This window comes from Podarcis melisellensis (assembly GCF_964234715.1).
Source record: "Podarcis melisellensis genome assembly, chromosome: 8".
Lineage (NCBI taxonomy): Eukaryota > Metazoa > Chordata > Lepidosauria > Squamata > Lacertidae > Podarcis > Podarcis melisellensis.
Window position 1 is genome coordinate 81,459,317 of NC_138540.1, and position 12,876 is coordinate 81,472,192.

A 12,876-nucleotide genomic window follows, 5' to 3' on the forward strand; every position below is an offset into this window, starting at 1 on the left:
TCCCTGGCATTTCCAGTTTACAAGGATTAGGTAGCAGGTGGTGTAGAACAGCTGCCCCCAACCTGGTGCCCTCCAGGTGTTTCGTTGATTTAATCCATTTCCCACAATTCCTCCAAGGAATAGGAGTGGTCATAGTCCAAAATAGCTGGGAGGGCGCCCAGTTGAGGAAGGCTGATGGAGAAGACATCTGCCTGTGAAGCGAGCAGCAGTAAATCACACCAAGTGAGTTGGCGTTAACTCTTTATTAGCCAAACAGATCTCCAGAGGAGTGCTGAGATGGTCAGGCCTACCCTAAGGCAGCTTCATGGGTTAAGCTAGCTGTTCTGAACATGCACCTTGATATGGTTTCATGTCACAGGAGGAGGAGGAGGGACAGAACGGAGAAACACATAAAGAGAGGTGATTCCTGTCCCCGCCACATGTATAGCCAGGAGACGTCTACAAGTAGCTGACATGCAGTCACAGCATGAAAAGGCGTTTAGGGCACAGCTCCGTCAGGCAGGATGCATGCCCCATCCATGGGGAGCCCAGCAGCATGCTTATTTATTTACTTAGAATATTGATGTCGCCTGTCTGTTTCTGCTTCTCAGCCTCCCAGAATGGTGTACAGAACAATTCTCTCTCTTCCACTCTCTTTCTCTCTCACATACATGCACCAGGAAAACCCCACAAAAATTAAATGCAAATCAGCCACTTAGATAAGAGACATCTTGGGGCACGGGGAATAAATATATCATCATCCGTGTTAGAAACTGAGATATGAAAGCTAGGGGCTATATGGCAGCTTAAACCTAGGTTATGGGCACAACAAAGGAATGTCTAGGTGAGCTTTTTTATAAGAAGAATACCAAGTTGAAAGTGAGTGAACTACAGCTAAAATATTGTGTTCATTTTTCACATGGTCTAGTCCTTCCCCTGCCCACCCCCCTAATATTCTTAAGAGAATCTCTCTTCTCCGGTCTTCAGAGAGTAGCTGGAAGTGGGGAGGCAGAAAAAGGTCCCCCTTTCCTTCCACTCTGCAGTTTTAATCTGAAATCTTAGTCGCAGTACTGAGCTCAGAGCTCAGAAACTGCTTGCGCTGATGACGCTCGCAAAATGCGCCTAGAACAACGGGAGTTTCGAACGCTGATCATCAGCCAACCAAGCCAAAGGCCTGCTGAAACAGTTTGATTTTCAAAAGGTACCTGAATTCCACTTCTGGAAAGGAAAAAAAGAAACATGGGGCAGAAGGAGAGAAGGTGCAGGATTCCAAGGACATATCCTAAGGCCATGCACATGTTTCTATGTCATGCTTTCCTAGCGACTTGAGAAGCACGGCTATTTAGTCACTTTTAAAAAGAGCAAAAGGGGAGGATCCTGATGAAGTCCTAGAAGTGGATCACACAGGCCGTTCTCTATTTGCAGATCCCCAGAGGGAGGAATCTCCCTTGCTAGCCTTGTGGGTTCCAGGTCGTCCCAGGGGGTATGTGGCGGAGACGAAGGAGTTACTGAGAAAGGGGAGGCTGATTAAACAGTAACAGGTGCCGCTGACCCAGGGAACAGCTGTGGCCTGCCATGAAAAAGGAGCCAGGGACAACCAAGGAATAAAAACAGGGAGGGGGGGAGAGGAAGAGCGGGGGGGGCGAGGGAGAAGGAGGAAGAACCCAGAGGAAGACAAGCAGCCAAGGACTAATGGGAGCAGAAAGAACGCGACGTTTCTGCACCACTGGGATTTGGGCTTGCAACTGCAGCACTGGGCAGCCAGCTCAAAACCTGGCGTCCTGGGATTCTCCCTCCCTCCTTTGTTAGCTAGCTAGCCCTCCTGGCTGGTGAGAAGCCTTGCAGTATATGAAGAGGTACCAAAGATCAAGAGGCAAACTTCAGTCCCCCTCGCATTGTTTTTTCTTTCCTAGTATCCAACCATGATAACCTACAGGCTTCCTCCCTCCCCCACAGTGTCCTATAGCTCCTCCCCATCATTTTCCCGGTCCTCTTTGAAAGAATATGAAATGATGCCTTGAATATCTGGGCCCTTGAAAACAAAAATGAAGACATGCATGTGCATTTTTTTGCATCAATCGCACAATGCACGATAGGTTTACTTATTTGTTTGATAGGGTTCCTTATTTGATTTTTCCCCACTCTAAACTTGCATCTGCTTAATTTATTCTTGGGCCCTGCATTGGGAGAAAGGAGGAATACACATTAAGGAAATAATAAATAAAAACAATTGATTTGCACCCATTTTTATTTCCAGTTCTACAGAAACCGGATTTCCTTGCCATAAAATTAAGATTTTTATAACAAGAATAACGATAATATCATGCTTGCAAACATATACACACACAGCCTAGAGGCGAAAGAGGGAAAGAAAGCTTGATGTGGTATGTAAGGAAACCAGATGTGCAGGCAAAAGCGCCATGGGTCAGTGTGTCTGGCTGTTAACCAGAAGGTCAGTGGTTCGAGCCCACCAAGGGACAGCTGCATTGCAGGCGGTTGGACTAGATGACCTTGGGGTCCCTCCCAACTCGACAACACTGTAATTCCAAGGACAAGCAAGAAATCAGTTCTGCAGCTGAAATCAGTTTTGCAATCTACAGACCCATCCCTCCATTTTTCTGCCCATTCACTCCCACCACACACACATGATCAAGTCTATAATGTCCCACCAGATCTGGAAAAGGGCAAATTCGCACCATCACCCTAGCCCTAACAGCGCCAGTTAGGAAGGGTGTCCAGCTTTGGCACAAAAACATATTGCAATGTTCATATTTATTCTTTGGCTCACTTTTATTTCAGCTGATTTTCTGTTGCAGTCTCAGAGTAGCTAACAACAGTTTTAAAAAAACTGCAAAATCAATTTGTAACATGTTGGCAATCAATAAAACAAGAAAAAGGAGCAGCGTAGAAATGCAGTGCAAATAAAAAGGTCGATTTGCTAAAAAACTGAACCTGAGAGGCCAGATGCGTGTTGGAAGAGAAACATCTTGACTAGATGGCAGAAGGTCAAGGGGAGGCTGGATGGACGGCTGGAGATAGCGAGTTCCCCAGTTTACTTAGCAACAGCTGCTGAACAAAGCAGGCTTAGAAAAGTTCATTTAGCAAGGAGAGAGGAAGTTTGGGGACTCCCTTCCTGACAGCATGTGCAACCAAGAAATGCTGGATGCAGCCTCCGAATTGCAGCATCAGAGCTACTGGTCCTGATGGGGTGTTAGAAATTATCCAATTTGCGACTGGCGCTGGTCCAATTGCGACCACGTGGAGATCTCTGGGTGCCAGGTTGGCAACTGAAATCTCCATCTGGCTGGCCCCTCTGGCAATCTTAAGCAGGTAAGGAGAAGAGTTTATTCATTGCATTTTCTCCCCCCCCTTTCCCCGAGGGGTTCATGGTTTGTCCCTCTCCTCGGTTAATCCCCGACAACGACCCTGCAAGGTAGGTCAAGAGGCTGTGACGGACTCTGTGAGTGTCAGGACTGAGTGGAGATTTGAACCCTCATCCCCCAGGTCCGAGTCCGACACTCTAACCACTACCCCACATTGCCTTCCGAGAGTCCTTTTGCTGTGGGGCAGCTCTATAAGATAAGTAGTTAAATAAATAGGGAGAAAGCAACATGTCACTTAAAGAAGTTAAGTTACAGGGAACCAGGCAGAGGGCCTTCTCGGTAGTGGCGCCCGCCCTGTGGAACGCCCTCCCACCAGAGAAAAACAACTACCAGACTTTTAGAAGACATTAGGGAAGCTTTTAATATTTGATGCATTACTGTATTTTAATATTTTGTTGGAAGCCACCCACACCAGGTTAGGGATAGTTGCCCCATGCCTCTAGCAACAGCTGATCTGCAGAAATCAGCTTTAAAAAAAATGCAGGCGATGTTCTGCATCATTACTACCTGGCAATGTCTGTGGATCAAGTTGGCTGGGGAAGCCCAGCCAGGTGGGCGGGGTATAAATAATAAATTATTATTACAGTGGTACCTCAGGTTAAGTACTTAATTCGTTCTGGAGGTCCGTACTTAACCTGAAACTGTTCTTAACCTGAAGCACCACTTTAGCTAATGGGGCCTCCCGCTGCCGCCAGAGGCTGATTTCTGTTCTTAACCTGAAGCACTATTTCTGGGTTAGCAGAGTCTGTAACCTGAAGCGTATGTAACCTGAAGCGTATGTAACCTGAGGTACCACTGTATTATTATTATTATTATTATTATTATTATTATGAAGGATCCGAAATATTTTCCTGGTAGCTTGAACTTGTTTTATTCCGGGTTGTTTTATTTCACGTTTTAATGTGTTGTAAATTTCAGCGCCTGGCCGATTTCTCTTCTTCTGTGTGACATAAGCACAATTCTGCAAAGTAAATTCTGCAAGCTCAGGGAAGCTTGGATTAATATTTACTTAATGTGTATAATGTACACAGGTCGCAGAATTCAGCTCATCCTCTTGCAGAATCCGGATTGCCTCGGAAGAGCTTTTGCTTTTTTTAAATCAAGCGCAGAACATGCACACACCCACGGCAAACGTCCCCTGTGGCACATACCTAAGCGTGTTTCTAAGTACATGTAGCGACATGCGTGTCTGCGCCACAGACTCTCCTGCGGTTTGCATGCGCACACCAAGTCCCGTGGCGCAACTTTCCCGCGGATCCGGGGCACGCCAGGTAGCATGCATGCGCGCGGGTTCCTGCTATGTTCGGCACATGGATTCCAGAGGGTGGGAGCAAGGGGGCTGGAATCCGACAAAGTTCCTTTGCTCTTCAGCGTCACGTTCAGAGCAAATGACAGCGAGGGACGCTTTCTTTCCCAGCTCCCACAGACCAAATGCCCAGCTATGAATAGCTCCAGCCCAGAGCTGCCTGGGGGAATAAGCCCCAAATCCCCAGAGGAGCTAAAAAAAGCCCCGGGGTCTAGAAATAACCACTAGCTGGTGCTAAAGCAAGGACTTTCTGAGCTTTCTCCCCCCACCCCCACCCCACCCCACAGTGCCAGTCTAAGGATGAAAGGGAAGGCGGTGCTGCTGGGCACATTGTTTATCTCCCTGGCTCCCAGGGCAGTGCATCAGCTCAGCATCCCAGCCGGGCTGGGGCGCCTGCAGACACGCTTAATGAAGCCAGCTAATTAACATGGGGGAGAACTGGAGTTTGCCTGGTGTGGGAGCTGCCAAATAGAGCAAAGGAAGAGGGAACTTTCAGGAATTTGAGAGCAGGAGGAGGAGCAAGGAGAAGGGGCGCTCCAAGCGGGGGGAAAATCAAAGCCAGAACTCCTGGGTTCTTTCCCCAGCTCTGAGAAGACAACCCAAATATTTCTGTGCGGTGGCTTCAGACCGCTTATCAACCACGGCTCCAGAAACCTTGCAAAACCTGCAAGCTATGGATAAGATAAAGGCACTCTGCACGTGCTCAGAGACACCTGCCTCCGCATTTAGCCTTGGCGTTTTAAAATAAAAGGTTCCGGGGTCAATTTCTAGCAGAGCCTTTAGACCATAGGTCTGGGAACAGGATTTTCAGGACCCTGGGGTTCCCTGTGAAAGCATGGCTACTTAGAAGAAGCAGCACACAAAGCCCAGTTCGCACACAAAAGCACAACAGAAGTCAAAATACACACATCAAGTGTCCTTTCTGATTGAGTTTACCGGACAATCTTTGCCCAGGCTCTTCCACGGATAAACGCGTGTGTGTTTGAAGGGGAGGAATCACGCACATTAATTTCTAGCCTGCGATTTGAAGAGAAGTTTACACGCTTGGTCAGATAAACACAATGCGGCGAAGGGGATGGACGGGCGAAGAAGGAGTCAGGCAGAGCGAGAGAAACGGAGGGGGAAAGAAAAAGAGAGAGAAATGGGCGTCAGGAAGGGAGAGGCAGAGAAAGACAGCAGGGGAACGAAAACAGGCCTTGCCCCAGGGAGGAAAAGAGCCAGGCAGGTGCCTTTCAATGAAAGGCGTTCCTTGTGGGACGGAACAGGCCTCAACACACCTGAAACCACAGAAGCCGCCGCATAAAGGGGCTTTGAGAGGCCTTGATGGGAAAGGCAGGGGAACAAAGCAGAGGACGGTTGCCAAGGGAATAGGGGACGGGGCGCTGCCCCCTTAGGTAGGCCTGAAGGGCGGATTTGGCAACATCCCCTTCTGCAAGGACAGCCGCCCAGCCCCCAGCCGCTGCTCTGGGCTTTGAGGGCCCCTTGAAGTGGCCAGACCGGTTGTCTTCCCTCTCTCTGGCTCAGGGATATAAGAGATGTTATCAGGGAATCAGGCTGAGGGGGAGAAGGTGGAGGAAGCCCAGAGTTGGCAGCATGGCACTGTGAGCGCCACGGCTGGCACACAAGAGCGGCATATTCTGTCACCGGCACCGCTTAGCCGCTTCCTGGCAGGCACATTTTCTCTTTGGCGGGGGAGAGCGTTTGTGCGGATGTGAAGCAAGCGGGCAGGATTTGGAAAAGAAATGAGAGGTGTCCCCAAACGGACGAAAACGTAGCCCCGTCGCCGAGGGAGCCATGACAGGCCTGTGGCACCCGGGCGAGCCCCGGGCTTCTTTGGGCGTGAGGCTCAGCCCATGAAGCAAGCTGTTTGTGTGGAAGAGCTGCCACGACTGCCTGACCCCTCGCTGCCACACACAGGCCTCATGCGCACCATGTTTAAAGGGCTTTAAGCAGCTGTTGTTCCACACCCAAAGGATTCTGGGAGTTGCCATTTGTTATGGCTTGTTCCCCTCAGGGAGCTACAGTTCCCAACGTCCCCTGTGTAGAGGGATTGGCGGTTAAAACCTCTCTGGGAATTGTAGCTCTGGGAGGGGAACAGGGGTCTCCTGCCAAATCTCGGTGCCCCTAACAAACTGCAGCTCCCAGAGTTTAAAGTGGTATCATAGCACTTTCAACGGTTGGTGCAAATGTGGCCATGCATGCACTCTGCTTGCAGCTCCCAGCAGGACACGGTGTGCTCCATGCACGGCTCCCATGCAGAGGCAATTATTTCTAGCATCTTTCATGCCACTTGTGGAAAGCTGCTCCGAGTCTTGTTTCCCTACGCAGAGAGCCAAGGCAATTTTCACACCTCAAATGTCACACACATGGGCTGGGCAAAAGGCAGCAGGCTCACACCAGTCTCATTCACAACGGTCTCATTCACAACGCCCTGAGGCTGAGCCAGGAAGAGGCATCTCACAGAATCCAAGCGCCACCATCTCCCCAGGCAGAGATCTGTCAGCTTGGTATCTGACTCCTAACTTTCCATCCTCTTGAGAACCAAAATAGACATGGAGGCTGCAGTTCTACGCACATTTACCTGGGAATATGTTTCACTGAGCACAGGGGACTCACGTCAGAACAAACAAACTGGGTTGCAAATCTCATTTTCTTTCTCCACTCTTCCAAACTATAGGCGAGGAGAGGCACTGGTCAGAAGACCGAGTGACCGAATTGTGGGGTTCGGGGTAAGCAGAGCAGCTACTTCTAAAAAGGAGAAGCAGCGTAAAGAAAGCAAGAAAATAGCTACTGAGAAGCCAATTGCAAGCTAGTCCCTCCTTCGACTCTTAAATTTTTCTCCACCTCCATGAGGACTAGAAACTCAGTTTTTAAAAAAACAAGCCAGAAATTCCCACAACAATTTATTTATGCTGCCTTCCCGTAAGAATGTTAGGAATCCACAATGCAGTTCAAACCCACCCACCAAAACCGTCATAAAAACGCAACGCAATAAAAAAACAACACAGCAGCTATAAACTGCAGGCTTAAAAAATGAAGCAGTGGGAGCAAAAACAACTATCTACCCCCTCAAGGGCTCAAGGCTTCTTCCAGGATGCTACACGCACCACAGTCGAGGAGCCCGTTTAGGCTTGTATGAGCGCACCGCTGGAGAACACAACACCCAATTTCTGCATCACGCTTTTGGGCTTTGCAGTTTCTTTATTCTCCTCCCATTATCCTGCCCCTCATCACCATTAACAAGGACAGGGACCCCTGCATCTGCAAGAAATCAAATCTCCTTACCTCTTTAACCACCTCAATTCAGCAAGTGGGGACTTATTAGGGCAGATATATGGCCTCATGGGGAGCTGGCCATCTGCACCGCTTCTACACAGTAGCTGGGGATGATTTCACAGCACGTCTGCACCCCATTAGTAATCAGGGGACTAGATAAAACCCTTCTCACCCCATGCCTGATGCCACAACTCTGTCTGCACAGCTCCTTGATGCTCACCATTAGCAGAGTGCAAGGAGATTTATCATGGGTGTCACGAGCAACTAATGCATTTTAAGCATATAGCATTGCATTTGGAACTCTTAGTTAATGCCTCCCATTTTATACAATAAGATATTTGTTTTAAAAAGTATATATTCATGTAATATGTAATAAATATCCTACTTTTCAGCTACACCACTAAGACAGCATGCATTAATAAAACACACACACACACTCTTAAAATGCAGCCTTAAATCCAAAAGGCAGTTGCCGATATTAATTTAAACTGAAGTAAATGAAACTCCTTATCTCGGTCCCTTGTCATTTGAAGCTGCGGACGCAGATAAGAGAAACCAGGAATCGTGCCCAGTACACATTATGCCACCCAGGGCGTGGCTGCCAGCTAGCTGCCACACATCCAATTGAAGGTGCGTGTTTTGACCTATAGTCAAAAGAGTTTGGGACAAGGCTCTCTCCAAGATCACCTTTCCCAACACAGCTCAGGGTGATCTATGCGTGAAGCCCTCCAGACCGGACCCCCGTTTCCTGAAGCCTGGTTGGCCAGGGGTTCAGTGGATGGCCTTATCTGTGGTGGCACCCGTTTTGCAGATGAGCTACCAATGGAAATCAGCAAAGCCGTGGCAATGGGCTGCTTTCCCAGGCAGTTAAAGACCTTTCTGTTTATCCTGGCATTTGCTATCGATATTGACTTCTCTCCCCTCCTTTTTTAATGTTCTGGCTGCTGTAGTTGCTGAAATTGTACCTGGAGAGGCTTAAATTGCTGTAATTTATTGATTTTCGTGGCTCTTATGTACACAAAAAGGGTAAAAATCTTTGAAGGAGGAGGAGGAGGAGGATACGCCTAAAGAGGGGCTGCGTGAGAACTGAAATCTCAGCCAAGATTGAATTCTGGAACATGGTGGCGATGGCTGTAGTGAGCATGTGCAGAGTGACTTCTCTTTTTTTCCTCCCCACCAGTCAGGAAACCAGGAGAGCCACCCTGATCTCATACTTCTGAGCCTGGAGAAAAGACTTCAAGATTATGAAGGATGCCCAGGCTGAGCTCGCCAAGATCAGATGAATTAAGCACTTTACAAAATGGGTTCTTAAAGGGGCCTACCATAAAAGAGGCTTACCAACTGATAATAATCGGATATGTGGTTTTTGCAGGGGCTCAAGTCTCAGAACACCTCCTTTTCTAAAGGGTGCTCTGGATGGGAAGGTTTCAAGAAGTGGGGGACTAGAGGGACACCCCCCAAAATCCTCTCCCAAGGTGCTTGCTGGAGCCTCCGCCTGGGGTGGGGCAGAGGTGCCTTGGAGCAGCAATCTCAGCCACTGCTCGGAGGGGTAAAGGGAGCGGTTCTTGAAGAGCCCAGGAGGCTGGGAAAAGCTAACGCAGGGGACCAGGAATGCAAAGAGGCTGGGGCTGAGCAAACAGCGAGCTGAGTCTTGTTTGGGTAAGAGCATCCCTCCCAGTACTCCAAGCTGGGGGAAGGGGACTGGGGGAGACTTACAACTGAGTTATACCTCCTCCTCCTCCTCGACTCTTCTGGGCACCCCCTGCCTCATTCCAGCAGAGCCCTCCACACCCAACCCAGCACCATTCCAGCATTAGAGCCCATCCGCCTCCCTAAGAGCAGATTGTATAAACATCCTCCCCTGTGTGCCAGCCTCTGGCATCTACAAAATCCAGCGCGAGGGGGTCATGACTCAGGGGGTGTTGGCAGGGTGGGGCAAAACCCAGTGTCCTGAGAGAAAGGCCCCCCCCAAATGATTTGAAAGGGAGTGGGGGAGGAAAGTGTACTTGAGGGGTAACTTTGAACCCAAGCGAAAAGGCTCTGCAGAGCTTGTTTTCTGAATCTCAGGCCGCTAGAGCCATTCTTTGCTACAGTTCCAATGAGGAGGACTGAAAGCTGGGTTGTAGTTTTTGGTTTATTTTTTTCAAGTAGCAAGAATTAGAGGTGCTGGATCCAGTGGCGTAGCATGGGTTGACAGCACCCGGGGCAAGGCAAGTAATTTGTGCCCCTTAACCCATGGATTTGCGCCCCCTAACCCGTGGATTTGCGCCCCCTAACCCGTGGATTTGCGCCCCCTAACCCTAACTCCCAGATGTTGCACCCGGTGCGGTCGGCCCCCCCTGCACCCCCCACGCTACGCCACTGGCTGGATCTCACCCCTGTGTAAAAGCCACACCCTCTGAGCTCAGTGTCCTAATCCCAAATATGTAAAGGTGGGCTGAGCAGTTCCTTAGATATTTTTTTAAACTCTGCACATGCCCAGAGGCACTCTTTTGTATTAATCCTCATGCCCCAGAGAGCACTCAGGCTTAGCACTCAAAACAGCTTTTTTTGAGATGATAAGGACTAAACACCTTTCATAATCCAGATGGCTGAGGTTTTAAGGGTGGGATTTTTAAATGCAAGCTTCCTACAAGAAGCGAGCAAGAATGTGCACAGAACCGGGCTTCAGGATTTATTCCAGGTTAAATTAGCCTGGAATAAACTAGCACCATCTGGTGTGTGTGTGGACGAAAAGAGGTGCAACTGAGTCCAGGATGGCACCCTTCTCCACATTTCCTCTTCTGTATTTGATGGGGCGGGGGGGGGGGTAAGGAACTTGCACATTATTTTTCCTCCCTTAATTACGTTCCAAATCACCTCACCCTGCCCGTGAGTCACTTAAGAACGGTCAAGTCACCGCTGAGCAAGAAAGAGTGCCAGGAAACGGGGATCGGTGCCAAGAGAGGATGGGGAGGATATGAGTGGGGTGGGGGGGAAGCAGGGAACAGCAGCAGTCCTGGGAAGGTGGAAGCGCAGAGAGTTGGGGGGGGAGAAAGAAGGGGGGGTCACACGCTTTATGTTGCGGTGACCCCAAGGGGGACCCTAGATCTTGCCAAGGGGCTCTGTGGCATATTAATTGGAGAGGTGGTGCAGAATGCGGGCGGTGTCAGAAGGGAGGATGCAGAAGGCAGGCACAGATGGGGTCTTTGACTGGTCCCCATTAGGAGACGCTTACACCCCAACCCCAGACTTTCCCAACTACTAAGCTGAATTCCTTGCAAAGAAGAGATACCTATCCAGTAACCCAGAGAACTATTCCCAGTCCCTGCACCCCACCCTGATCTACTAGGTTCTCCCCCCCCCCTCCTCTCCACCTCCCCTAGAACTGAACCTGGCCGCCGCCAACCCCACCACCCCGCCCCATTCATTTGGGGCTCTCTCTTCCCTGGGATTGGAGAAGAGAACGCATGGCGCCTTTCCTGGTCCCGAAAGGTGGTTGGCTAAAAGGGATCGGGTAGAAAAGAAGGATCGTCTGCCACAAAACGCAACGCACGGAGAAAGAAAAGAGACCTTTCTGCGGGGCGAGGTGGCAGCCTGGCTGCTCGCAAAAAGAGTGGGGGGGCAGATCGCAGGTGCAAGGCGACCCCCCACCCCTCTTCGCCACCAAATCTTTCCTCCCGCGGACGCGTAAAAGTTGCCAGAAACTTGGGCAGGGAGGGACTTGCGGAGAAGAGCAGGTGGATCCGACGCTTAAACCCGCGGAGGGGGCGGAATTAAGACCGGGGAAGCTTCCTCGGTGGGCAAAAGAGGTGTTTTGGGAAAGGGGGTGTCCGAAAGCGCAGGGAGATCCCGGGCGAGCTGCGCTGCCATTCCCGGCGGCTGCGCTCGGTCTCTTTCTTTCTTCTCACCCCGGGGCGCGCGCGCCCGGGCTCCGGCTTTCCCTTCCCATTCCCGGCTGGCAGAAGCAGCCTTCGCCGCCGCCAGCAGCGCCGCGATCGGGGGTCTTCCCCGGCCCCCTTACCTGAGCAGGCGAGCAGAAAGAGCCCCAGCACGAGGCCGCGCAGAGGGAGCGCCGTCGGGGAGCGAGCGGAGCCCATGGTGCGCCTTTGGTGCGTCCGAGAGGAGCTGCAGCGAGCGACTCCGGCACCCCAGCCGCCGCCGCCAGCTCGCCCCCTCCGGCCCGGCGAGACGGCCCGCCCCCCGGCCCGCCCCCAGCGGCTCAGCGCCAGCCCCAGCCGCGCCCCCCGGGTCTGCCGGAGAGCGAGCGAGCGAGCGGCTCCCCAGCCTGCGGAGGCCGGAGGGGAGACGGTCGCCAGCTCGGCGCGCGATCCGAGCCCCCTCTCCTCGGAAGTAAGCTCTGTTGAATTCAACGGAGCTTACTCCCAGGTAAAGGGGGTTGCCGTCACTCCGCCGTCCCGCTTTTCCGCGCCGAGATCCGCCCCCCCCACCTATACCCGCCCCTCTCCCTCGGGGCTTGGTTTCTAAAAAGCGAGGTGCTGGGACTCAGTCCTCCTTTGCGCAGGGCTTCGTTGGACCCGGATTTCAGGCCCGGAGCCTCTCTTTTTTTGCCAAATAATATTTATTAGTTTTCCAATTTTTTAACAGATCAGTGCCAAATTAAATCAAATTTAATAAAAAATTCCCAAAATAGTTTCCTCCTCCTAGATGCATCCCTAGTTTTTTCCCTTTGCATAAATATTGCATATTTATCTCTAACTCACATTTAAGTCCACATATACAATTTGCAATTATTTCTTAATTTGTATTATTTTTTATTTCCCATTATCCATCAGCTGTCAATTTATCAATTCCTGCTCCTATAGTTACATTACAATATAACATCCATATCATATCCCCTTAAAATACAAATAAGGTTATACTTCCCCTTGCCTATCCACTGTTAAGCGCCGAGATTGAGACCTAGAAATAAAAAGAGAGGACCTCTGAGCA

General features: G+C 50.4%; 1 protein-coding gene across 1 annotated transcript in view; it reads right to left on the minus strand.

Annotated features, from left to right (window-relative positions):
- Positions 1 to 12,104, minus strand: part of BCAM (basal cell adhesion molecule (Lutheran blood group)) — a 63,629-nt gene extending 51,525 nt beyond the window's left edge. Inside the window, exon 1 of the mRNA XM_081922113.1 lies at positions 11,948 to 12,104. Within this exon, the coding sequence (XP_081778239.1) occupies positions 11,948 to 12,023 (76 nt within the window). The 5' untranslated portion in view covers positions 12,024 to 12,104. The remainder of the gene's footprint in view (positions 1 to 11,947) is intronic.
- Between the last annotated feature and the right edge of the window lie 772 nt (positions 12,105 to 12,876).